The sequence below is a fragment of the Anolis carolinensis genome, chromosome 1 (genome assembly GCF_035594765.1).
Source record: "Anolis carolinensis isolate JA03-04 chromosome 1, rAnoCar3.1.pri, whole genome shotgun sequence".
In the NCBI taxonomy this organism is placed as follows: domain Eukaryota; kingdom Metazoa; phylum Chordata; class Lepidosauria; order Squamata; family Dactyloidae; genus Anolis; species Anolis carolinensis.
In genome coordinates, this window is record NC_085841.1 from 234521185 (window position 1) to 234548337 (window position 27153).

At 44.5% G+C, this 27153-nt stretch overlaps 1 protein-coding gene across 3 annotated transcripts in view; it reads right to left on the reverse strand.

Moving 5' to 3' along the window:
- mgat5 (alpha-1,6-mannosylglycoprotein 6-beta-N-acetylglucosaminyltransferase) overlaps nt 1-27153 on the reverse strand; it is a 181165-nt gene that overhangs the window by 42705 nt on the left and 111307 nt on the right. For all 3 annotated transcript variants that reach the window (XM_062967009.1, XM_062967008.1, XM_062967001.1), the window contains exons 6-9: nt 15730-15801; nt 14306-14467; nt 5279-5448; nt 388-522 (exon numbers count right to left, since the gene is read on the reverse strand). In XM_062967009.1, coding sequence (XP_062823079.1) covers nt 388-522; nt 5279-5448; nt 14306-14467; nt 15730-15801 — 539 coding nt within the window. The remainder of the gene's footprint in view (nt 1-387; nt 523-5278; nt 5449-14305; nt 14468-15729; nt 15802-27153) is intronic.

Consider the following 27153-nt stretch of genomic DNA (forward strand, 5'->3'; position numbering starts at 1 on the left):
GCCGTTTTGGCCTTAAACTCCCAGAAATCTGAACAGCTGGTAAACTGGCTGGGATTTCTGGGAATTGTAGGCCAAAACATCTGGGGACCCACAGGTTGAAAACCACTGGTCTAGAAGAATAGCTGGACTCTTGCTTCTACATGCAAATGTCCTATATAAGAATAACACATACAGAAAGATAATGAGAAAAGTCAATTCATAATTGGGAATGTTTAAGGGAAATGTTAAAAATACCTTAGTCATGGTTCTCCAGATATCCTTGGCATGTTCCCAATCATTATAGATATAGAAGTTTGGGTTCAGGAACTTCCGAAGGACCACAAATGGAAGTACAATTATTTTTTTTATAGAACAGAATGTTCGCCAAGCTTTTATAAGAATACTTACTGATAGTGAACCCAGGATGGTCCAAGGGTTTTCTTGAACTGGGTGAGTCCAACGATATCTATATAAATGAGTTCTACTACTCTATCACCTTGTGTGGGGCAACCAGATCTGTTACCAACAACCTTCTTCATAATCCTAGTCAAAAAAAGAAATATTTTTTTCAGTAATTTTTTTTTGCATTTACATTTAAGATCGAAAATTAAATGTAGTTCTACCAGTTATATTTAAATCCTTTCCCCTTTCAGAAACAGAATGACTAACAAATCAGCTTGTTTTAATAGGTTTAAAGGGAGTGTCTGATGTGGAGTCACTGCACTCTAGAAGTGGGGGGGGGGGGGGGGGGGGAAGGGAGAAGGACCTTGATCCATAAATTACACTGATGAGCAATACAAAAAGGAAGGAATGAAGGAAGTTGTCCAACATGACTTCCTTGCCCTCATCTCCTCAAGCCAGTCTCTCACAATCTCTCATAAACTTTTGGAGCTACAATACTTTCCAGAATAGCATGGGATACTGAGAAAGAAAGTTGCAGCAAAAGATGGAACAATCTGAAATCAGCAAGACATATATACAGCACCTTTGGCCAAGATCCTATTTGAAGCTAGATCATAGAACTAATTCATTACAAATTGATTCCCTGTATCTGATTTGTTAAATTATTGATTACTGATTTAAATTACTGATTTTAAACGTAATTCTTTTAATCATTAAGAATTGATTACATTTTTTCTGTATAAATATTACCACTTCTCAGTAATTTGTTACTGATCATTTGCATGGTTTTTTATTTAACAAAACAGTTGGCGAATCAGTTTCATGCATTTTTCTTAATGTTTCTACATTAAAAAATCAAATTCTCTCAGGGATCTTGGTATTACACATTAGCACGTCAACACAGATAGCTTAATAACTGACTTTGAGATTCTATAGAGTTGTAGTTTAACATGAATGAGCTGTGCTTTCCTGCACACTATTTGCTCTCTCTTAGTCTCTTTCTGATTGCATGATTATAATACAAACCAGGAAACCCTTTACACATGTTGCCTACAACAGAAATCCTAGTTTGCTGCCCCCAGAGCAACTGATTTGGTAAAGGTAGAACAAACCTTGATTTGTGACCCCAAATTCTAAAGGCACTAACATACCAGGCTTCCCAATTTAAAATAAGTACCATACAAAACCTTCCAGGTATATTCAGAAGTTATATTCATGGGTGGGAGCAAAGTAGGGTTTTTTTTTTAATGGAACATTAAAGGGTTTACTTTTCCACATTGAATGCACTTTGAAGTCTGCATACACTTATCCCCCTGTGTTTACACACAGTTTGTCATGGGAAAGTCAGGCTACCCTTCTATTCTGCCTTGGACAGATCACACCTGGAACACTGTGTCCAATTCTGGGCACCGCAATTTAAGGGAGATGTTGACAAGCTGGAAGGTGTCCAGAGGAGGGCGACTAAAATGATCAAGGGCCTGGAGAACAAGCCCTATGAGGAGTGTGTTATGGTTGAGCCTTATGGCTCCAATACTGGGAGACGTGGTCGTAAGACTCCTCGGGAGTCAGATACTCTCGAGGAGCGAGAAAGGAAGCGGCTGCGGGACTTATTTGCAGAACCATCTGACGAGGATTCCTTTGAGGGTTTTACTGAGAGAATGGAGGAAGAGATGGTTAGCTCAGAGGAGGATGACATGGAATGGACTCGTGTGAGGGAGGATTTGGGTGCCACTGGCAATGATAGTATGGAAGGCGATTGGGGACCTTCAGGATTAGACCCGTGGACAAGCTGGAGGGATGGGACGGGATCCACAGCTGGGGATGCTGTGGGGCGTAGTCAAAGGTGTTTCAGTTCTGATGAGGAAAGTGATGAGGAAACGCCTGGAATTAGGGTAACAGCTGATAGCGATGAGGAGCTGTAAACTGGCATAAAATGGGGTTTGGAAACAATGGCTAATTGCGTTGGGCAAGGTAATCTGGACGAACGCTTGGGCTCTGTGTGGGAAATTCCTGAAGACGGGTGTGATTCGTTTGCTGACTACGTAAGTTACCAAGGACACTGGGCATAGACGGCGGGAGGAACTGTGTGGGCTTTTGTTGTGCAACCTGTGCTTAATCTTAATAGCTTGGACCTCCGTCGTCTTCTTGACGGACGCCATCTGTTTATTCTGGACTGACTGACTGACTGACTGACTACGGCCTCGGACTCTCCTTCCTGTGATTATCGTTGGACCTGGTGAACTACAAACGTCTGTACCTGCCTTACGACCTTCGGACCGGATTGGAACTTTGCTGACCGCTTCTGCCCTTGAATGCTGCGTTTGTATCTGGAAATTGCTTGCTGTGTGGAGGAGTAACCTCTTAGTTACTCAAACATAGCTTTCGGCAGCAGAGAAGCATCTGCTGCCAGTTTTGTGTATTCCTTTGAACCTTTTGTTCACCAGCTTTTGTTTGTTTAAGTCCCAGGCTGAAGTAAGCTTTTTTGGTTTAACCCGGATTAAACTCCGGTTTAATCCGGTTTATCTTTTGAACGTTTTCCTTGTGTCTTTTTACTTTTAAGGCCAACGTTTGCCTAGCCCTTGTCTTTTACGGGCATTTTTGGTTCTGTAACTCCAATAAACTTTGTTATATCTTATCTTGTGGCGTTCTGTCCTTGACAGAGTGGCTTAAAGAGCTGGACATGTTTAGCCTATAGAAGAGAAAGCAGAGAGGAGACATGACAGCCATGTATAAATATGTGAGGGGAAGTCATAGGGAGTAGGGAGCAAGCTTGTTTTCTGCTGCCCTGGAGACTAGGATGTGGAACGGCTTCAACCTACAGGAAAGGAGATTTACACCTGAACATTAGGAAGAATTTCCTCACTGTGAGAGCTGCTCAGCAGTGGAACTCTCTGCCCCAGAGTGTGGTGGAGGCTCCTTCTTTGGAGGCTTTTAAGCAGAGGCTGGATGGCCATCTGTTGGGGGTGCTTTGAATGTGATTTTCCTGCTTCTTGGCAGGGGGTTGGACTGGATGGTTCACGAGGTCTCTTCCAACTCTATGATTCTATTACTCTAAAACGGCAGTCAAGATTCCCAAATCAAAAAGGGAATGCCATTCCCTCTCTTTTAACCTGCCCAATGCGTGGAGGGGAAAATAAACAGTAAAGGACCTGGGAAATCCATTTGCAAATTATCTTAGTGGTTTGGTGGAACTCAGTTATTTGCTACAATTCCTCATCACCTCTAAGTGAAAAACTGATATACTTCTCAGTCAAGCCTGAAGCTGGTCTTGAAGAACTTGTTTTTTTTTTAACATAAAGAAATCAGCTTGCCATGCCCTCCAGCCTTAGATGAAATATGCTGGTCTTGTTTTGTAGTAGTACTAGATTCACATTTTGAAAAGTGCCCTGAGGTGTAGCTGCATGGAAATTTCCAAGGGGTAAGAGTTGATAACTTGGTTTTTATACAGCCCTCCAATGCTGCTGTGAATAACTGCAATTTGCAGAATTCCTTACACCAGACTTTGTTAACTAAGGGCCCTTCCACACTGCCCCTTTATCCCAGGATCAGATCCCAAATTACGTGTTTATCCCAGGCTATCTGACATTAGGGACTCATATATTCCTGTTTAAAGCAGATAATCTGGGATCAGATCCTGGGATATAATAATAATAATAATAATAATAATAATAATAATAATAATAATAATAAAACTTTATTTATACCCCGCCACCATCTCCCCAACGGGGACTCGGGGCGGCTTACATGGGGCCATACCCAGGACAGTACAATATAGCAAATATAGGATATAGGGCAGTGTGGAAGGCCCCTAGGCTTGATGAGAAATACAGTTCTTGTATACCTGGAAGGCTGAATTTAACCCCCAAGGTAACCACACATACTATCACCTTATAGATGGAAAACCAGTATATACAATACTGGAGAGTGCAATTTAGGCTAGGCTCCAAAGTGCATTAAACACAGGAAGGGTTCCCATTTAATGCTCAATTCAAAAGAAAAGAACTTCCTCATAAGCACACCTACTCATGCTTTATGTGAATGTTACCGAATGATGTATGACTAACTCTTCCATTTGACATAGTAAACATTTTAATTTGAGACTTTGTGTATGCATGGGGTACCAAATACATTATAATCAAATACACAGATACTTTGCACAACTATCTCACCTCTGCAGATTAATAACCTGGCTTAATTTACAATGGAAAAAAAATCAGAGAAATGTTTTCATGCTCACTGGCATTAAACACTTCACAGTTGAAGAGCTCTGGGCCATCTCATCACATCTCCCAGGTGCCGATTCTCAAACCCTTGTTCTATTAAATTGCATTCCCCCTTTCTGTCTGAAGAGTGACATGATTAAGTTGGGGACTTTCCAAACTCCTTCAATGAAATATTCTAAACCCATCATTTTGAAATTATGGGTGACAGGCTACAGAACAGGACCTTCGAAATAACTGATCGAAATCCCAAACTGGCCTGAAAGAATAATGACTCTCAGAGAAATTAGCCACAGCCAATTTAATTTACTGATAACCCATTTCTTGTTAGAAAATAAAGTTCATTTGAGAGAACAAGGCAACAACTCAGAAGAGCCAGCCATTTATCTTTCCGTAGATGGCTAACACACCTGTACGGGAAGAGAATAAAGCGGCTTCATTTGAATTTCCCAGCATTATCTAATCAAGCTCAGGAGGATGCAACTACAATGCAAGCATATTATCTTTTTTACAACACATATATTTAGCTTGCGAAAATTGCTGTTTAGTGAATTATCCCTTTCGTTTTCTTTTCCCCAAAATTATAGGATGTACAATAAAAACTTGAAGAGAGTTTACAATAAGGGGAGGGGTTTTTTTTGGTACTCAAGTTTCAAAATGGAAACAAATCTCCTTACTCCTTCAGTTCGGCTAATGAAGCAGAAATCCTAATGTCATGGCCAAGTAAATAGAGAGATGTAATTAGATCACTCCACTGGACTAATTCTCCAAGAGGGCCTCCACTAAAGGCATTCTCTGCAATTTTGAACCCAGATTCTTTTGTGAGTAGTCCAAGATGAACAAGAACCTGAAAAACAAAGCCAGATATAAATAAGTATAGAGTGGACACCTCAAGAAGAAACTCTGTAGTCATGTTCAGATTGTCAGGTTTTTTTTTTACATGTTAACAACAAACATATAACTATAACAGCATTTTTCAAAAATAGCTCGTTACTAACCATATTTTTAGCAAATCAAGAAAACAAAAAATGTCAACATTTGTACACATTATAATGATCTTTGTAGCCCATGTCAAGTTGTCCAAGAATCACATAGATTTTTAATAATCAAGACAATTTTTGTCTGAGGCTCATACTCTTAGAGACATCATACTAAATGAACAAGTAATCAGGAAGGAAACATACAAATACAGTTACTTATTTCTGAAGTAACACAGTGGTCCAAATTCTATTGTTAACCCAGTTAGGATATTGAATTGACAGGATTTACCTATCAATCAATAATCTGTTCAATGGATCTGCTTTAGCTTAGACAAACAGAATTCATCAGACTAGTGCAGTGGTTCTCAAGCTGTGGGGTGTGGCCACTATGGGGAGTGTAATAGTTGCTCGGAGGGGCACAAGAAAAATGAGAGAACAAGCTGCCCTCGCCTCCTTTTCCTCCTCCTCCTTGCACTCATTGAAAGCACATAGATACCATGGTGGCAATAGGAGCTGCCTGTCCCACAATGCTTGCATTCAGATTTGCAGGATGGAGCCTAGGCAGAGAGAAGCCATTCTTTAAAAGGGACTTAATGGTCAGGTTTTGGTGACATAATGGGACAAACTGTTCTCTGGCTGCAAAGCTCCACAGAAATGGGAGGGATTCCCAATACCCCTTTTTGTCACTGGGCATAGAAGCACTGCCAGGGAGATGGGGCATGTTGGTTATAGTCAATACCTTGTATTGGTTGATTGAGCAGCTTGGCTCTGGGTAGATGTGTAGCTCGGCTACTGGTGCTCTACAGGCAATTCCCAAATTAAGAACAAGATAGGTTCTGTAGGTTTGTTCTTATGTTGAATTCACTTGTAAGTTGGAACAGTTACGTTTTTAAAGTGCAACTCCAGCCAAAAATAGTTGCTTTGGATAGCATAGGGAAGGATTAACATTCCTGTGGTGTTTGTTTTGCTTTCTGTGCCCTTGTTCAGAGGATTTCACCACACTTTCTGTCCCTGTAATCATTGGATTTTGAAAAAAAAATAGCTTGTTGTGGAAACAAAGATTGGTGATAAAGCTTCAGTGGAGACACCTTTTCCCTAGGATAACTCTTTGAGTAGTGAATTTCCCTTCCGAGGGGTAGATTTCTCACACTTCTTGTTGTCTCACCCCTGATCTTAACTGTGAGTTGTTAGTAAGTCGGATGTTTGTAACTCGGCTATTGCCTGTATTAGGCTTGAGCAGGTATGGATGAAAACTGCTGAGCTGAATAGTCTGTTCACATGCAAAAAATATCATAATACTATTTCATGTTGTTAGGTATTGGATTTATTTAAATAAAAGTGCTCTGATTTGAACTTCAAAACAGTAAGGGTTTTCCCCTGACATTCAGTCCAGTCGTGTGCAACTCTGGGGGTTGGTGCCATTTCTAAGCTGAAGAGCCATTGTTGTCTATAGATGCCTCCTAGGTCATGTGGCCAGCATGACAGCATGGTGCGCCATTATTTCAACTTTATTTCCTTATAAAATGTTGAAATATGAAGTTATACAAATACGTGAACAAAAACACACATATTAAACAAGCAAAAATGTTTTTATTTATATACTATGTTAAGAGTATATAGATGTAAAGGAGGTCTCAGGTAAAAGGTTTGAGAACCACGGGGTTAGTGCCAGCAATATAATTGGATGTAGATGTGGGCTTACTTGCCTTTAAGTCAAAGCTAAGCAACTTTGGGCATTCTGGTCCAATTCGACTGCTTGTCCAGACCCACTCACTCTCAGAATTATTTTTAAATAAAAAATTGGAAGAAATAAAGTTTCTGGTTTTTGTTTTTTAAGCTTTAAAATGTTGGTGTTCATGGGCAATATCTCTTCTATACATATCTAGATAAAATACATTCTAGTGTTAACTGGTGGCATATTGCTTTGATTTTGAAAAGTGGAAATTACCTACATTATTTACTTGCATAAATAATGCGAGTAAATGGGGGGGGGCGGGGGGGGGCGGTGGCCAACAGGAAGTTCTGGCATGGGCTGGTCCATGAGGTCACAAAGAGTTGGAAGTGACTGAATGAATAAACAACATTTACTCGCAATGCAGATTAACCTAAATAATCTCTCAGTGCAACAAAATATCATCTGAAGATCACTGAAGCTTTGAAGGTCAGGAAGCAATTAAAATAATTTGTATGCTTGAAAGAGACAGAAATTGTTATGATTGAGCCTCATGGCTCTGTTACTGACAGACGTGGGCGTAAGACTCCTCGAGAGTCAGATACTCTCGAGGAGCGAGAGAGAAAAAGACTGCGAGACATATTTGCAGCACCATCTGACGAGGAGTCTTTCGAAGGGTTTACGGAGAGAATGGAGGAGGGGCTGGTTAGCTCAGAGGAGGATGAGATGGATTGGACTCGGGTAAGGGAGGAAGTGGGTGCCACTGGCCATGATGGGACAGAAGATGAATGGGGACCTTCAGGATTAGACCCATGGTTTAGCTGGAGGGATGGGACGGGATCCACAGCTGGAGATGCTGTTGGGCGTAGTCAGAGGTGTTCCAGCTCTGACGAGGAAAGTGATGAGGAAACGCCCGGGTTAAGGAGGACAGCTGACAGTGATGAAGATTTGTAACTGGCATAAAATGGGGCTTGAGAGCAATTGCAAATTGCGTTGGGCAAGGTAATCTGGGCAAACGCTTGGGATCCGTGTGTGTGTGGGACGCTTCCCTGAAGACTTGTGTGCTTTCCTGTGCTGTGACGTAAGTTGATTGGAATCCAGGGTCAGACGGCGGGAGGGATTGTGTGGGCATTTGTTTGTGCAAACCTGTGCTTACTCTTATTAGCTTGACCTTCCGTCGTCTTCTTGACGGACGCCATCTCCTGCTTTGAGAACTCGGACTGAACTGACCACGGCTTGTCTTCCTCCCCTTCTTGGACTTGGAAAAACTACAAACGTCTGCTTCTGGCTTTGATCTACGGAACGGAACTGGTCTACTCAACTGCTACAATCCTTGGCTGATTTACTCGTGTTGGAGATCCTGTCTGCTGTGTGTGTGGGGGAGCGACGCAAGTTACTCTAAGCACAGTGTTGGCAGCAGAGAGGAATCTGCTGCCAATTAGTTGCATTCTTTGTATCTTTTGTTCCTTGGCTTTCGTTTCGTTTATACCCAGGCTGAAGCAAGCAGTTTGTTTTTACCCGGATTAAACTCCGGTTTAATCCGGTTTATCTTTTGAACATTTACTTTTGCCCCTTTTTGCTCCTAAAGGCAAAAACTGCCTGGCCCTTGTGTTTTACGGGCATTTTTGAGTTCTGTAATCTAATAAACTCTGTTACTTTGAATCTTGTGGCGTTCTGTCCTTGACAGATTGCCCAACGCCCATAAAAAGTTTATTGCAGCAATAAACCCGTCAGGAAGACGATGGATGAGTTAAGGGCCAAAGTAGACCAATTGCAAACGGCTTTTACCGTTATCCAAACAGCTCAGGCTGTGAAAGGACATGTTTTGACTCCTGAACGCTTTGACGGAACCAGGTGCAAGTTGCCAACCTTTTTGGCACAAGTGGAGCTTTATTTTTCTCAGCTCAGTGCTCATGCTTTTCCTACAGACACTAGCAAGGTGGCCTTTATTTTGAGTTTGTTGACCGGTCCCGCAGGACAATGGGCCACTAATTTAATTTTGGGAAATGACCCAGTCAAGGACAATTTGAATAATTTCAAAAAGTTGTTAACTGATACTTTTGGGGATCCTCTCCGCACGGAGAACGCTGGGTGGGCTCTGTATCGGTTGAAACAGGGAAAGGGGACTGTTTTGGATTACTTAAATAAGTTTAACCTGTATCGCCACCAGCTGGATTGGGGGGAAAATGCATTCATGCTTTTATTTACTGCCGGGTTAAGTGATATGCTCCAGGATGAATTAGCACGCTTGGAGCCGGCTGAAAGCTGGGACGCCTTAGTAGCTAAGGTGCTGCGTTTAGACGCAAGGTTCGAGGCTCGTAAACACTCAAAAGCAATGTGTGCGCCACCCATGCATGTAACCAGGGCACCTGTGGTGATGGGGGAAGAGCCCATGGAGCTTGGGGTCTTTAAAAAGCTGTCTACAGAGGAAAAGAGCCGTAGGAGGCAGCTGGGCTTGTGTTTGTACTGTGGGAATGCTGGGCATTTTGCCAAAAATTGTAATGTGAAACCTTCCCAGCTTTCGGGAAAAGGCCAGCCCTAGTGCGACGTGAGTCCAACGCACTAGGGCTCCTCAAGCAGTCAACTGAGGGGAGGAAGCATGTTTTCGTACCCATTACATTATCTGTTGGGGGAAGGGAACTTGTTTCTACTTTGGCACTGCTGGACTCAGGGGCTACGGTCTCCTATGTAGATATTGAGTTTGCTAAGAAGCATGGCATTCCTAGAGTGCGCAAGGCATGCGACGTGTGGGTGGAAGGAGCAGATGGGAGACTGCTGGAGACTGGGGTGGTTAACCATGAAACCTCAGCAGTAACGTGGGAGGTGCAGGGAGTAACGGGAACGTTTGTGTGGGATATTACGAGCTTGCCTAGATATGATGTGATCCTGGGGATGGATTGGCTAGCTGTAGTAAACCCACAAGTAGATTGGGCAACACGTAAAGTGATCTTAAAGAGGCAGGATTGTTGCACTCTAAATGTTACTCATTCTGATATGGAGGGAGTGCCTGCTGAGTATGGGGAGTTCTCTGATGTATTTTGTAAAAGAGAAGCGGACAAATTACCACCGCACAGGCCATATGATTGCGCCATCAAGTTGGCAGAAGGTGCGAGACTGCCAGCAGGGAGGCTGTATGCCTTGACTGTACCGGAAAGGCAAGCTTTGCGGGAGTTTCTAGATGAAAATTTAGCCAAGGGGTTTATTCGCCCATCTAGTTCTCCAACTGCGGCACCGGTATTCTTTGTAGCCAAAAAGACTGGGGAACTTAGGTTGGTCTGCGATTATCGGATCCTAAACAAATACACCATTCGGGATAGGTACCCGCTGCCTTTAATCTCGGAACTGTTATCAAGGGTGCAAGGGGCTAAGGTCTTTACCAAGCTTGACCTGCGGGGGGCCTATAACTTAATCCGTATACGGGAAGGGGATGAATGGAAGACGGCATTTAACACGTGTTTCGGATGCCACGAGTTCCGAGTCATGCCTTTTGGGCTTTGTAATGCTCCTGCGGTATTCCAGAGGTTCATGAACGATGTGTTCAGGGACCTAATTGACCAATTTTTAGTGATTTATTTGGATGATATCTTGATTTTTTCTAAGGACGAGAAAGAACATCGTCAACATGTCAAGCAGGTTCTGCACCGACTGCGGGCTAATGGGCTTTTCGCCAAGGCTTCCAAGTGCGTCTTTCATGTGCCTGAAGTGGAGTTCCTAGGTCATGTAGTGTCAGGTAGGGAACTTAAAATGGACCCACATAAGGTTGACGCCGTCAACTCATGGCAGGAGCTGAAGACTAAGAAGGATGTACAAAGGTTCTTGGGTTTCGCTAATTACTACCGGGAGTTTATTCCGAATTTTGCAAAGCTCACGGTACCTTTGACGCAGCTTCTGCGCAAGAAACAGCCATTTGTGTGGGGGCGGGAAGCTCACGAGGCGTTTCTACAACTAAAGTCTAGTTTTCAATCGGACAACATACTAACCCATCCTGATGTTGACAGACCGTTCGTGGTAGAAGCGGACGCTTCTAGCTACGCGTTGGGGGCTGTATTGTCTCAGAAGGATTCCTCAGGGACCTTGCGTCCCTGTGGATTTTACTCGCGGCAACTAACACCCTTCGAGCAGAACTATACCATATGGGAGAAGGAGTTGTTGGCGATTAAGGTGGCGTTTGAGGTGTGGCGGCACTGGCTTGAAGGGGCACGGCACCAGATCGTGGTCAGATCTGATCACAAGAACTTAGAGCACTTGCAAACAGCAAAGAAGTTAAACCAGCGTCAAATCCGCTGGGCTTTGTTTTTCTCCAGGTTTAACTTCAAGGTGCAGTTCGTGGAGGGGAAGGCAAACTTGCGGGCCGATGCTTTATCCCGCAAGCCGGAATTTAAGACCAATGAGCAGGTAGTATGTCAGACCATCTTGCCTACTGCCTCTCTGTGTGTTGTAGATAATGAGCTTGGGTTACATGACCAGATCCTTGAGGCTCAGAAGGATGATGCGTGGACTCAGGAGCAACTGATGCTGCTCTCTGCAGGTAACCGTACCATACTGCCGCATCTCCAGGATCAAGACGGGGTATTGGTGCGTAGGGGGCAGGTTTACGTACCAGTAGGGACCCTCAGGTTGGAGGTGATTAGAGCCCACCATGACGAACCCATGGCTGGGCACTTTGGCAGGTTCAAGACCGTACAGCTTATCACCAGGAGCTACTGGTGGCCAAAGATGCGGCAAGACATTCTGCGCTTTTGTGACAGCTGCGCCGTTTGTCAGCAGAGTAAGACGCCTGTTGGGCGCCCTAGAGGGTTGTTATCGTCTTTACCTGTTCCGGAGAGGCCATGGCAAATCATTTCCATGGATTTTATTTCAGATTTGCCTAAGTCTGGGGGTTATACTTGTATTTGGGTGGTGGTGGATTTATTTAGTAAACTGGCTCATTTTATTCCTTGTTCAACCATTCCGGCGGCCCCTACGTTGGCCTTACTATTTACAAAGCACATCTATCGTTTGCACGGAGCACCCGAGGTGATTATTTCAGATAGGGCTCCGCAATTTGTGTCACGCTTTTGGAAACACTTCCATGAGTGTTTGGGGACTAAGTTAAACGTGTCTTCAGCTTTCCATCCGCAAACGGATGGACAGTCGGAACGGGTTAATGGGCTCTTAGAGCAGTATCTGCGTTGTTTTTGTTTAGATCAACCCACGGCTTGGGTAAAGTGGTTACCGGTGGCGGAATTTGCTTACAACAATGCGGTGCACACGTCTAGTCAGCATACGCCATTTGAGCTAACTTATGGTTTTCACCCACGGGGAGGTGTGGCGCCGTCGACCAATGTGGTCTCTTCGGACCCTGTGTACCGCTCTTCGGAAATGGCTGCATTGCATGATGTTGCCCGTCGCTTACTGTTGGAAGCTAAGGCAACGCAGAAGACTCAGGCTGACCGCCACAGGCAGGCAGGGGAGGAGTTGGAAGAAGGGGATCTGGTGTGGTTATCTTCCAAACATATTAAACAGGCTGGGGGAAAGTTTGCGCCTCGGTATTTGGGTCCCTTTCCTATCGTTAAAAAGATTTCTTCTGTTGCGTTTCGTTTGCGTTTACCGTCTAGTTTAAAGGTCCATCCAGTCTTTCATCGTTCGCTGTTGAAACTTGATACCTCTAGTCGTCGTGGTGCTATAGCGGAGGGTATCACTGCCACTTCTCCGCCATCGGGGGAGGAGGCCTTTGTGAGAGGGGATAGTGTTATGATTGAGCCTCATGGCTCTGTTACTGACAGACGTGGGCGTAAGACTCCTCGAGAGTCAGATACTCTCGAGGAGCGAGAGAGAAAAAGACTGCGAGACATATTTGCAGCACCATCTGACGAGGAGTCTTTCGAAGGGTTTACGGAGAGAATGGAGGAGGGGCTGGTTAGCTCAGAGGAGGATGAGATGGATTGGACTCGGGTAAGGGAGGAAGTGGGTGCCACTGGCCATGATGGGACAGAAGATGAATGGGGACCTTCAGGATTAGACCCATGGTTTAGCTGGAGGGATGGGACGGGATCCACAGCTGGAGATGCTGTTGGGCGTAGTCAGAGGTGTTCCAGCTCTGACGAGGAAAGTGATGAGGAAACGCCCGGGTTAAGGAGGACAGCTGACAGTGATGAAGATTTGTAACTGGCATAAAATGGGGCTTGAGAGCAATTGCAAATTGCGTTGGGCAAGGTAATCTGGGCAAACGCTTGGGATCCGTGTGTGTGTGGGACGCTTCCCTGAAGACTTGTGTGCTTTCCTGTGCTGTGACGTAAGTTGATTGGAATCCAGGGTCAGACGGCGGGAGGGATTGTGTGGGCATTTGTTTGTGCAAACCTGTGCTTACTCTTATTAGCTTGACCTTCCGTCGTCTTCTTGACGGACGCCATCTCCTGCTTTGAGAACTCGGACTGAACTGACCACGGCTTGTCTTCCTCCCCTTCTTGGACTTGGAAAAACTACAAACGTCTGCTTCTGGCTTTGATCTACGGAACGGAACTGGTCTACTCAACTGCTACAATCCTTGGCTGATTTACTCGTGTTGGAGATCCTGTCTGCTGTGTGTGTGGGGGAGCGACGCAAGTTACTCTAAGCACAGTGTTGGCAGCAGAGAGGAATCTGCTGCCAATTAGTTGCATTCTTTGTATCTTTTGTTCCTTGGCTTTCGTTTCGTTTATACCCAGGCTGAAGCAAGCAGTTTGTTTTTACCCGGATTAAACTCCGGTTTAATCCGGTTTATCTTTTGAACATTTACTTTTGCCCCTTTTTGCTCCTAAAGGCAAAAACTGCCTGGCCCTTGTGTTTTACGGGCATTTTTGAGTTCTGTAATCTAATAAACTCTGTTACTTTGAATCTTGTGGCGTTCTGTCCTTGACAGAAATGCTCTCTGTTGAGACGTAAGTGTATGATAAATATATTCAATCAGCCCTTATGTTACAGTGACTATAGTGTGGAAGCATTGCTGAGATATGAAGTCAGACCATTCATTCCAGTGGTTTCCCTAAACACACAGAGTAAATGCTTTTCTTAGGTATTGATATCAAACTTGCCTTTTTTCGTTTTCTTTTCTCCAGGTTTTGTTTTTCAGCAAGCGACTTAATAGCTTCTATCCAAGTATCAGCCATCCTCCGTATTCGTAGCATCATCCACCGGAATTCTTCATGTCTGGACATCATTTTGTATAGCAAATCAAAATTGGTTCTGATTTCAGCCTTCAGTTAAACAAGAAGTTGAAGAAGTGAGTAAAATTACAAAATAGATCATCTTCCTCTATATGAACATATATGCGGTGTACAACCGCATATATGTGGTGTACAACTGCCAGACTGCATTTATTTCTATTTTATTCTAGAGAAATTTACATAAAATTACAGGAAGAGGTCAACATATGCAATTGTTAGTTTATAATACAATTTGAAGGCAGACCTTAGGAGAAGGGGGGGGGATCTTAAATAGCTCCCTGACTATTTAAAATATGTATGCAGATGTACATATTTTAATATGCATGTGTTGCAGCCACACTTTTACATTTTAAATAGATATTAAAAATTTAAAAACATGAAGTATTTTTGACATAACCTTTGTCTTTCTTCAAGGAGGCATCATTATAATTTAATGTATGAAATAAACTAGTGTATGCCCCTTAAACATTTTACCATCAGACAAAAATTCCAATTTATTACACTTACCTTTAGATGCCATAAATATACTTTATGATATGGTAAACACATTTACTGTGGCATGGATTCTACAATGGCATATTAGTCTTGTAACAGATTGTGTGAGTAGCTCTACTTTCAATCAGCTGCAAAAGCAGGGGACGGGAGGGCATCAGCAGTAGAAGAAATATCCTGACTCCCAGTTCCTTATTCATTAAGTGCCTGGCTTCCAAGTTAGAGATATATTAAGTAACATAATGGGAGAAGGAGGCTTGAATCCAAAGCTTTATTGGACAGAGTGATCTGGATAGGCCCCTTGTAATGGGATAGAGAATTTTTAAATAATTCCTACCGTGCTGCCTTGGCTACAAGAAACCACTTCCCTTCTGTTCTCACCCACCAAGGAAGCCAAAAACAACAAAACAGAAACAACAGCCTTCCTCTTTTATCTGCCGTCAGTGACTGTTTCTTCAATTCCTCACCAAGACTGGTTTCTTCTTGCTGCCTCACCACCATTATATTTGCCTCTACACAGCAAGCAAAATGTTGGCTTATATATATTGTGAAATGCACATGCAAATCTTTGCAAAATTGTGCACGACTTCTCCCAGGGTATGTTCAAAATGTTTTCAAGAATACACCAAGAGAAATAATATGACAGACTGATACCAAAATTACTGGGAATGATTTAGTGTTATTGTATTCATAAACAGTTATTATCCCACAGAAGCTGAAAATGTTTTATGAATCTAAAAATAAAACACCAAAGCCCCTTTCACTAAGAATTCTGAAAGATGCAAAGCATGCTTTCTCACCATTGTCTTTTGATCGGTTTCTTCATTAGGGTTTTTTGCTCTCCAGGGTAAACGAGGACACCAGTTTTCAACCTGTAGAAATGGCAATCTTTTGTTAAGCTCGGCTTCAACTGATGTTTCCTTGAACTGATCTTTTCCTTATTTGCTGGCAGCCATTACAGAACAACACAAGGTCAGCAGGTGAAAAAACAAGACTATGCTATTTGGCGGGACAATGGGAACCACAATAGAAGTTCAAAAGATGTTAATGACAGGTTAGCTATGACAGGATCCTCTTTGACCTTTTGCAATGAACTAGCTGCCTTTTATTAATAGATCAGATCTGTATGATGACATTTAAAAAAAACACATTGCTCTGAAGCTTTTAAAAGGTTGCTGTTAAAGAACCAGGATTATCAGCACAATACAGTTGGCAAATGGGAGCAGCCGCAAGATATTACAAACTATAGAAAGCAAAAAGAAACCACAATGAGTATCCAACAACAAAGAACTGTGATATCAAGAAATTGTTTTCCTTCGCAGAAAAAAATTAGTCTCAGCAAAATACATCCCCTCTGTTCATATCTTAGTTTAACCCATCAAATTGCAGAATGTCATAAATATATTCTCCTATTCTAATGGATTTCATGTTATTCCAAATGGGCTAGATCTAGACTTGGACTTAATAATAAGAAAGGCAAGATTAAATCAATGGAACTTGAATCATGAATCCAATTTCAGTGGGTGTTTTCCTGACTCACTCTGCATCCAGCTCCCAAGTGAATGTGTCAAAACATACACAGAGCCATAACAACAAATATGCTGCTATATATCCCAAATGTATTTTCAGTAATTTGGCTGACTCAGTGCAATTGCCTGATGTAACTGCATAATGTATTTATTTTGAGCCCCCCCCCCCAAGCTCATTAAGGGATTAAGAATTTTAGGGGTTCAAAGTGACTTTGAGCATGAGCATGAAAGGAATTTCTACTGTATTTTTGGCCCCTTATGGAAAAATACAGCATTACATATATTTTGGAGTTAGGATCCCCATGAAAGTTAAAAACCAAAAATAACAAAATTGCTGTGGTTTTTTTAACTTGAGAAAACACCTTCTAGGAATTTCTAGATTTTCCTGCATGGCTCTATGGTCAACTTCCGCTGGGAGATGAACACAGACTGACATTGAAGGACCTAGAGATTAATAGAAGGTGGCTCCCTCTAAATCACTAGGTCATCCAGCATGACTGGTGGAAGGTGATTGTAGAAGTACACTAGAGGGCTTAGAGATCTCTAGAGAGGTCATTTAAAAACAAACATGTCAATAAACAAATCCACAAATGTCAAAACCACAGCTGTGGAAGGACAACTGTAGACCCAAGGGAGACCTTGGTACCCCATCCGGCCAGGTTTCTTGGTGAGCTTAATGGGGATCCATAGTCTTCCATAGTTGCTCACCCCTAGGATAGCTTCCACTGATATTGGATCAAATATTCACATTCAAAAATGGTTTCCAGCTCTAGATTATCAAATTTTGTTTGACATTTTAGAAAACCAGTATATTTGTTTTATGTAAACCAGTGGTTCTCAACCTGTGGGTCCCCAGATGTTTTGGCATACAACTCCCAGAAATCCCAGTCAGTTTACCAGCTGTTAGGATTTCTGGGAGTCGAAGGCCAAAACACCTGGGGATCCACAGGTTGAGAACCACTGATGTAAACTATAGTGCTTCCTCAAAGATAAAATGGTGCTTTGTTTTCTTAAATGTTAAGTATCACAGTAACATGTAAGAATGATAATGATAATAGTGAAGATTTTTAATGTGCTTGGTAACTGGGTGAAGTTACACAAGCTATAGCCATCCATTGGGATTTCAGAACTGCCCAGAAATACAATAATCTGTTTAATGTTTTCTTTTTCTGGAAGAAAGAGATGAGACAATGAATAAGAAACATTCCTGATGGGCAGAGTTTATATTGCCTAGATTCAGACAGAAAGAACAGCCAAAGGAATAGTAAGATGCAACTGTTTTCTTCCATTACGTCTAAATGCTTGAAAACTCAACACAGCCTACTTCAAGTGTTAAAAGGTTGATTCTTCCATTGATTTGTTTCAAAAACTAACAAAACGAGTTGTTGATTTTGTACAATAAAGCTGCCAACCTCAAAGAAGCTTGTGCAACTTCACCTAGATACCAAGCACACGTAAGCATCTCCACTATCAACTTTATAATTCTGGCATGTCACTGCGATACTTAACTTCTGAGAAAACAAAAAACCATGTTATATTTTTGAGGATGCACTATGAATTCCAACTCATAAACATAGTCTGAAGCAACTGTAATTCATTGTAGGTAGAGAACTCAGTTGAACTACACATCTTTGAATAAAATTGTTCAGTGGCTTCATAACTTCTTTGCTCTTGTGCACACCTGAAAATATTGAATATTTTCAAGTACTTTGTCTAGTAGCTCTCCACTCCCAAAATTCAAGGGATAGAAAGAAAACCATTCCCTACATTTAATCATAGACTGTTTCATGGTCCCATTCTAATACCATAGAAAAATGCCAAGCACTCACAGGCTCAACAGGCTGTCTGAAAGGGCCTCCTATGTGTATATAGCTGCACACACACAGGGTTTCATTTTATGCATTCTTTGAAACTGATGAAAATCATCAGGACATGGAGAAAAGCCTTTAGATATATTTTCATTTCACCTTCAACCCTTTCATTTTAGTACACATGTTCAAGAGACACATGAAAATACACTTCAGGTTGCACTACCAGGGCAGAAGCTGTTTTTGCTTCCTACTGAATCAGTTACCAGTTAAAACAGAATGTTATTCTGTCCTGGGGTCACTATAGATAAACTGCTAAAAGAATCATCATCATCATCATCAAAAAAGAACTGTCCCCAAATTCAAAGTTCAACTGCTTGAATCCAAGAAATTAAGGGGCAGCCAATTGTCCCATATAGAGAGTTTCCAACTGGGAGGGGGCTGCCAGTGGTAAAATGAAGTAGAAAAGAGTCTCCTAGAGTCCGCTGAATCCAATCCATTATATCTGAATATCTGATTTTAATCATTAATCTGTACCTATAATCCACCTATTTATATGCAATCCTATTACACTCCTTAGGCTGTGACATGACATAATAGAAACAAAACTTGGGGAAAATATTCCAGATAAAAGAAAGTATCATTTCACATTTAGAATTGGCATGTTTTTCATTTTGTTCTTAAAAAATGGTCCTTGTCAAGTGTGCTTTTGTAATGTTGTGGGGGTTGCACTGGCAATGTTTTGACAGCAAGCTGTTACAGGTAGATGCATGAGTGAACATAAGAAAATGTACTTGTTACATGTGAAAACTTATCACTTGCACTCAAAATGCTTAAGTATACATTCTACAAGCAATAAAAACCTTGAAAGATAGTACCACGCAGAAAGCATCATCACAGCTACAATGGAATAGAACCAATGGTGAATAGTGCACAGGAAAGTCCACTTGTTAATGTTCTAAACAGGGCCGGTTCATAATGGAAGCCCTTGCTGGGCGCTCTCGCAGCGGCAATCATTGGGTTGCTCGCCGTGGAACAAGGAAGTTCTTGCTATTCTCGCGAGATTTCTCACAGAAAGAATAACAAGGACTTCCTGGAGTTCCACAGCTGGAGAGGGCACCACCGCCGGTAAGTTGAGGGGGCATAATTTGGGGGGGACACAGCCCTAGGTTTGCGTACATACCGAAAAAACCTAGGGCCGCTCCTGGTTCTAAATGCCTACTATCAACATTGCTGCATGAATTGAATGTGACTCTGGACTCACATGCTGAAAGACACTGTGGATAGTAGCCAACTTTGCTTGCTTTCATGGAGGAGAAGCCAGTGGCAATTAGAATCATAGAATCATAGAATCATAGAATAGTAGAGTTGGAAGAGACCTCATGGGCCATCCAGTCCAACCTCCTGCTAAGAAGCAGGAAATCGCATTCAAAGCACCCCCGACAGATGGCCATCCAGCCTCTGCTTAAAAGCCTCCAAAGAAGGAGCCTCCACCACAGCCCGGGGGAGAGAGTTCCACTGTCGAACAGCCCTCACAGTGAGGAAGTTCTTCCTGATGTTCAAGTGGAATCTCCTTTCCTGTAGTTTGAAGCCATTGTTCCGTGTCCTAGTCTGCAGGGCAGCAGAAAACAAGCTTGCTCCCTCCTCCCTATGACTTCCCTTCACGTATTTGTACATGGCTATCATGTCTCCTCTCAGCCTTCTCTTCTGCAGGCTAAACATGCCCAGCTCTTTAAGCCGCTCCTCATAGGGCTTGTTCTCCAGACCCTTAATCATTTTAGTCGCCCTCCTCTGGACGCTTTCCAGCTTGTCAACATCTCCCTTCAACTGTGGTGCCCAGAATTGGACGCAGTATTCCAGGTGTGGTCTGACCAAGGCAGAATAGAGGGGGAGCATGACTTCCCTGGATCTAGACGCTATTCCCCTATTGATGCAGGCCAGAATCCCATTGGCTTTTTTAGCTGCCGCATCACATTGTTGGCTCATGTTTAACTTGTTGTCCACGAGGACTCCAAGGTCTTTTTCGCACACACTGCTGTCAAGCCAGGCGTCCCCCATTCTGTATTTTTGATTTCCATTTTTTCTGCCGAAGTGAAGTATCTTGCATTTGTCCCTGTTGAACTTCATTTTGTTAGTTTTGGCCCATCTCTCTAGTCTGTCAAGATCGTTTTGAATTCTGCTCCTGTCTTCTGGAGTGTTAGCTATCCCTCCCAGTTTTGTGTCGTCTGCAAACTTGATGATCGTGCCTTCTAACCCTTCGTCTAAGTCGTTAATAAAGATGTTGAACAGAACCGGGCCCAGGACGGAGCCCTGCGGCACTCCACTTGTCACTTCTTTCCATGATGAAGACGACGCATTGGTGAGCACCCTTGTCACGACCCAGGCTGCAGAGCACCAATAACCATACACAGAGGCCAGAATCTAACTAATATCTTTATTAAGGAAATATATAAGGTTAATAAAAGCAAGTGTAGGAAATAGTTCAGGAATAGACCTTTCAGGGAAGGTCAAAGTTAGTCCAAAGAAACAATGTCCAATATGAAATATTAAGGTCCAAAGTTGTAATCCAATAACCGAAACACTCACTTCGCCAAGCGAAGTGAGGGGAGATGACAAGGTCCTTTAGTCCATGAAACTTGAGCAAGGCTAGGAAATAACTTGATGCTTGGAACACAAGGCTTGAACAAGGCAACAAGAAACGAGGAGCAAAAACAAGATCCGTGGAATTTACTTGGCAAGGTCCGGGAAGCAAGGCAAGATCCGTGGAAGTAAACAAGGCTGGGAACGGAGGCTTGGAAACAGGAACAAGGCTTGGAAACAGGAACAAGGCTTGGAAACGGAGTAGCTGTCCACACACGCTACTCCAGTAGCTGACGAATTGACTCCGCAAGAATCCAAAAGGGGCAAGGAACCTAAATAGGGCCTCGTTTCCCACCAGAGAACACTTCTCTGGGGAAACCAGAAACGAAAGTCAATCTCTGTGTCCAGATGTATGACTCCCTAAAATTTCTCATGAAAGCAGGCTTAATCATCAGAATGCTTTGCTGCAATTCTCAGGCTTCGGCGATTAGCCTGCTGAACTCCTTTTTGTTGTAGATAATAATTACGGCGAGAAAATGGGGGAGATTTTGACTCAGGGCTTGTTTGGCAGATTTCTGGAATACAAACCTCCTGCAGGTGCAAGGGCTCTAATTCAGGCTGGGAAAGTTCCCTTTCTGGCTGAAATGGTGGAAAACCCAAGTTTTCCTCTTCATCTGTCACAACAGCACTAGGAACGGGACTACATGGCCCATGAGTCATCACACTATCCCCCTCCTCAAGCCCCCTCTCAAACTGGGACTCTCTCCCCGAGGCGCGAGGCCGCGGCTTGGCGGGATAGGTCTGATGGAAACGGCGGGTTAAATCTGGGGCATGGACTGTGGAAGCGTCTTCCCAAGAGCGTTCCTCGGGGCCAAAACCCACCCAGTCAATGAGATATTGAAGGCGGCGGCGGTGAAAGCGAGAATCCAAAATGTCCTGAACCTCGAATTCCTCCTCCCCATCCACCAAAATAGGAGTGGGGGCCGGCCGGTCTACATCAGGGCGCACACCTTCCGCCGGAAGGAGCAGAGAGCGATGAAACACTGGATGAATGCGCATAGAGCGTGGGAGTTGGAGTTTGAAAGTCACGGGGTTAAGTTGCGCCACCACTGGATAGGGACCAATGAAACGGGCATCTAACTTCCGGCAAGGGCGATGGGAGGGCAAAAAGTGAGTGGACAGAAGAACCCGGTCTCCTACCTTGATTTCGGGGCCCGGCTGGCGATGTTTGTCCGCGTGACGTTTATAGTCCTCCTTGGCTTGGTCTAGTTGCTGGAGCAAAAGTTGTTGCACCGCTGTGAGTTCCTGCAGCCAGTCTTCGGCTGCGGGAACTTCTGAGGTTTCAATGACAGGAGGAAAGAAACGTGGATGAAAGCCGTAGTTTGCAAAGAACGGGGTTTCTTTAGTCGAGGCCTGGACACCATTGTTATAGGCAAACTCTGACAGCGGTAACAGGGAAACCCAATTGTCCTGCTGGTAGTTTACATAACAGCGAAGGTATTGTTCCAGAGTGGCATTGGTGCGCTCAGTTTGCCCATCCGTTTGGGGATGGTGAGCCGAAGATAAACGAGAGTCTATGCCCAATAGTTTTTGTAGTGCTTTCCAGAAACGAGAGGTGAATTGGGACCCACGGTCTGTGACCAAACTCTTGGGCAATCCATGCAATCTGAAAACATGTTGAAGGAATAAATCTGCAGTCTCTTTGGCCGTGGGAAGGCCATCGCAGGGAATGAAATGGGCTAACTTGGTAAAAAGGTCCACCACCACTAGGATTGTGGTGAATCCACAAGAAGGTGGTAGATCAGTGATAAAATCCGCAGAGATTATTTCCCATGGGCGAGATGGGGTAGGGAGGGGATGCAGAAGCCCTGAGGGCTTTTCCCTTCTTGTCTTGGAGCGCTGGCATACTGGGCAGGTGTTGACATATTTTTCCACATCCTTGCGGATCTTGGGCCACCAGAAATCTCTTAGGATCAAATGCATGGTTTTAAATAGTCCGTAGTGCCCTGCTGGCTTGCAGTCATGACACAGACGAAGTGCTTTTTCCCTGCCCGGTCCTGGAGGAATGTAGACATGATTTCTATAGCAAAGTAGCCCATCCTTAAGCGAAAAGGGGAAATGTAGTCCTTGGCGAAGTTGGTCCTGTGCCCAGGCATCTGCTTGCTGACTAGCCCTGATTTCCTGAGCACAAAGGGGCCCTGGAGTAGAGGGAGTTGATTCAATGGGAGTGGATTTGGTGTTTCCCACTGTGAGCGTGGCAAAGTTCTCGGGCTGTAGCAGCTGGGACTCAAAGGTCTCTTTGCGCCCTGCAGCATATTCCGGTTTCCGTGACAGAGCATCTGCTTGCTTGGTCTGGGCTGGGGTTACATAATGGATTTGGAAGTTAAAACGTTCAAAGAATAAAGCCCAGCGTTGTTGCCTCTGATTTAGCTTGCGGGCAGTTCTTAGATGCTCTAGGTTCCGATGATCAGTATGGACTTCAATGGGAAATTTGGCCCCTTCTAACCAATGTCTCCAAGTTTCAAAGGCTGCCTTTATGGCCAAAAGTTCCTTTTCCCAAATAGTGTAATTCCTCTCTGGTGCGGTCAATTGACGGGAATAAAAGGCACAAGGGTGAAGATGATCTCCCACTGGTTGTAGGAGTACAGCCCCAATCGCCACATCGGAGGCGTCCGCCTGCACGACAAAAGGGGTTTCAGGATCTGGGTGCTGAAGGATTGGCTGGGACGTGAATAATTTCTTTAGTTGCTGGAACCCTTTCTCTGCTTGTTCTGTCCAGCGGAAGGGCTGTTTCCCACGGATGCAGCTGGTGATTGGATCAGGCCAGCGGGCAAAGTCTGGAATGAACTTGCGGTAGTAGTTCGCGAACCCCAAGAAACGTTGCACCTCTTTCTTGTTGGTTGGCGCCCGCCATTCCAATACTGCTGCAACCTTTGCCGGGTCCATGGTGAGCCCTAGTGGCGAGACACGATATCCCAGGAAATCTACCTCTTGTAGATCAAAAGCGCATTTTTCCAGCTTGGCATAAAGTCCATGGTCCCGCAATCGTTGTAACACCATTCTGACGTGGTTCTCATGTTCTGATTGTGATCTAGAAAACACCAAAAAAATCGTCCAGGTAGATAATCAAGAACCGGTCTAGATAATCCTGAAAGATATCGTTGACAAAATGCTGGAACGTTGCGGGAGCTCCACATAAACCGAAATTCATGACCAGGGTTTCGAATAAACCGAATTTAGTCTGGAAGGCAGTCTTCCACTCGTCCCCTTCCCTGATGCGAACTAGATTATAAGCTCCTCGTAGATCCAGTTTGGTGTAAACCTTAGCCCCTCGAAGCCGGTCTAAGAGGTCCAAGATCAAAGGCAGGGGATACCGGTTTCGCTTAGTGATATTGTTCAATGCTCTATAGTCCACCACCAAGCGTAGGTCCCCTGACTTCTTTTTCACAAACATCACCGGGGAAGCGGCTGGGGATTGAGAGGGTCTGATAAACCTCTTGCAGAGGTTTGTCTCTAAGAACTCCCTGAGAGCTTCTTGCTCTGGTTCAGTCAGGGAGTAGAGGTGTCCTCGCGGGATCGGGGCCCCCTCCACCAAGTCAATGGCACAGTCATAAGGTCTATGTGGGGGTAGTCTCTCGGCTTCTTTTTCATTGAATACATCCCAATATTCTGAGTACTTCTTGGGCAAGGTGATGATGGGTTCAGCGTCTGTGGCATGGCAGACCTTGGCTACAAGGCAATGGTTTTGGCAATGTTTTGAAGCAAACTGTAGTTCTCTGTTGGACCAGGAGATGCTTGGGTCGTGGAGTGTCAGCCATGGAATTCCCAAAATCACAGGGAAGTGGGGAACCTCGGTAACAAAGAAGGAAATCTCTTCCATGTGTTCCCTTATCCACATTCTGGTGGGTTCCGACCACTGGCTTACTGGACCTGTCTTGAGGGGGCGGCCATTGATGGCTTGCACCACACGGGCGTTCTTGAAGTCGTGATATTGTAATCCCAGAGAGTCGGCATACTCTCTATCAATGAAGTTGTTTGTGGCTCCTGAGTCTATCATGGCATGGACCATGACGGGTCCTTTTTTCACTGACCACAAGGTGACCACTAGAAGAAATAGGACCCCGGTTGGCGGCTCTTGAGTGGGGTTTTTGACCGGGTTGGCGAGCCTCTCTACGCCCGGTCGCTGGCTTCCCCCGCCGGCTGTGCGCCAGCCGCCTCAGACGTCTTCATCTCCGTGGAGGACGCCGCCGCCAGACGAGCGGCGGGCTTCCCTTTGGCTGGACACTCTCTGGCAAAGTGGCCCCCGTTTCCGCAGTACCAACAGAGATTTAGGCGTTGGCGGCGGGCCTTCTCGGCGGCATCTAATCTGGGACGCACATTGCCCAACTGCATCGGCACCTCCTCGCTTCCTCTGGGGTATGGGGCTGGTGGCGGGGGTCTCCACACTGGACGCGGCTGGACGCCGGTGGGAGCGGGAGGTCTCGCTCCGGTCCTACCGCTCTGGCCTCGGATCCATTGTCTTCTGTTGGCAATCATGACTTCAGCTCGTAAACATTGATCAATGAGTGCTTCAAGAGAGTGTGGAGGATCCACCTTGGAGATTTCCTCCAGCATCTCGATATTGAGACCCTCCCGAAATTGTCCTCTGAGGGCTACATCGTTCCATCCGGTGTTATGGGCCAGCACTCGGAACTCGGCTATGTACTGGGACATGGGTCTGTCCCCTTGGGAGAGGCGCCGGAGTTTGTGGCCGGCTGCCTCCAAATTGTCCTCAATCCCCCAAGTCGCCTTAATGTGATCTAAGAATTGTTGCGCTGATCTTAGATGTGGGGAGACTTGGTCGAACAGTGCCGTCGCCCAGTTGGCCGCTGGCCCGTCTAGGAGACTGTAGATCCACGCCACCTTGATGTCTTCTTGGGGAAACTCGGCATTACGGGCCTCTAGATAAGCCTGGCATTGGCGACGGAAAACATGAACCTTAGAAGCTTCTCCAGTAAACTTGGTTGGCAACGCCAGGGCCGGGAGACGGATTCCGCGTTCCTTCAATCCCCTTATTTCTCCCTCCTGCGCATTGAGCTTATCACGGATGCGGTCCACTTCATCCTTGTCGATGGTGTAGCTGAGTGGTTGGGCCCCCGGTCCGGCTCCGGTAGACATTCTGGCCTAGGTTAATTGGTGCTTAGGGTGGCGGAGTCAAACTGTCACGACCCAGGCTGCAGAGCACCAATAACCATACACAGAGGCCAGAATCTAACTAATATCTTTATTAAGGAAATATATAAGGTTAATAAAAGCAAGTGTAGGAAATAGTTCAGGAATAGACCTTTCAGGGAAGGTCAAAGTTAGTCCAAAGAAACAATGTCCAATATGAAATATTAAGGTCCAAAGTTGTAATCCAATAACCGAAACACTCACTTCGCCAAGCGAAGTGAGGGGAGATGACAAGGTCCTTTAGTCCATGAAACTTGAGCAAGGCTAGGAAATAACTTGATGCTTGGAACACAAGGCTTGAACAAGGCAACAAGAAACGAGGAGCAAAAACAAGATCCGTGGAATTTACTTGGCAAGGTCCGGGAAGCAAGGCAAGATCCGTGGAAGTAAACAAGGCTGGAAACGGAGGCTTGGAAACAGGAACAAGGCTTGGAAACAGGAACAAGGCTTGGAAACGGAGTAGCTGTCCACACACGCTACTCCAGTAGCTGACGAATTGACTCCGCAAGAATCCAAAAGGGGCAAGGAACCTAAATAGGGCCTCGTTTCCCACCAGAGAACACTTCTCTGGGGAAACCAGAAACGAAAGTCAATCTCTGTGTCCAGATGTATGACTCCCTAAAATTTCTCATGGAAGCAGGCTTAATCATCAGAATGCTTTGCTGCGATTCTCAGGCTTCGGCGATTAGCCTGCTGAACTCCTTTTTGTTGTAGATAATAATTACGGCGAGAAAATGGGGGAGATTTTGACTCAGGGCTTGTTTGGCAGATTTCTGGAATACAAACCTCCTGCAGGTGCAAGGGCTCTAATTCAGGCTGGGAAAGTTCCCTTTCTGGCTGAAATGGTGGAAAACCCAAGTTTTCCTCTTCATCTGTCACAACAGCACTAGGAACGGGACTACATGGCCCATGAGTCATCACAACCCTTTGGGTTCGTTCGCTTAGCCAATTACAGATCCACCTAACCGTAGTTTTGTCTAGCTCACATTTTACTAGTTTGTTTGCCAGAAGGTCGTGGGGGACTTTGTCGAAGGCCTTACTGAAATCCAGGTACGCTACATCCACAGCATTCCCTGTATCGACCCAACTCGTAACT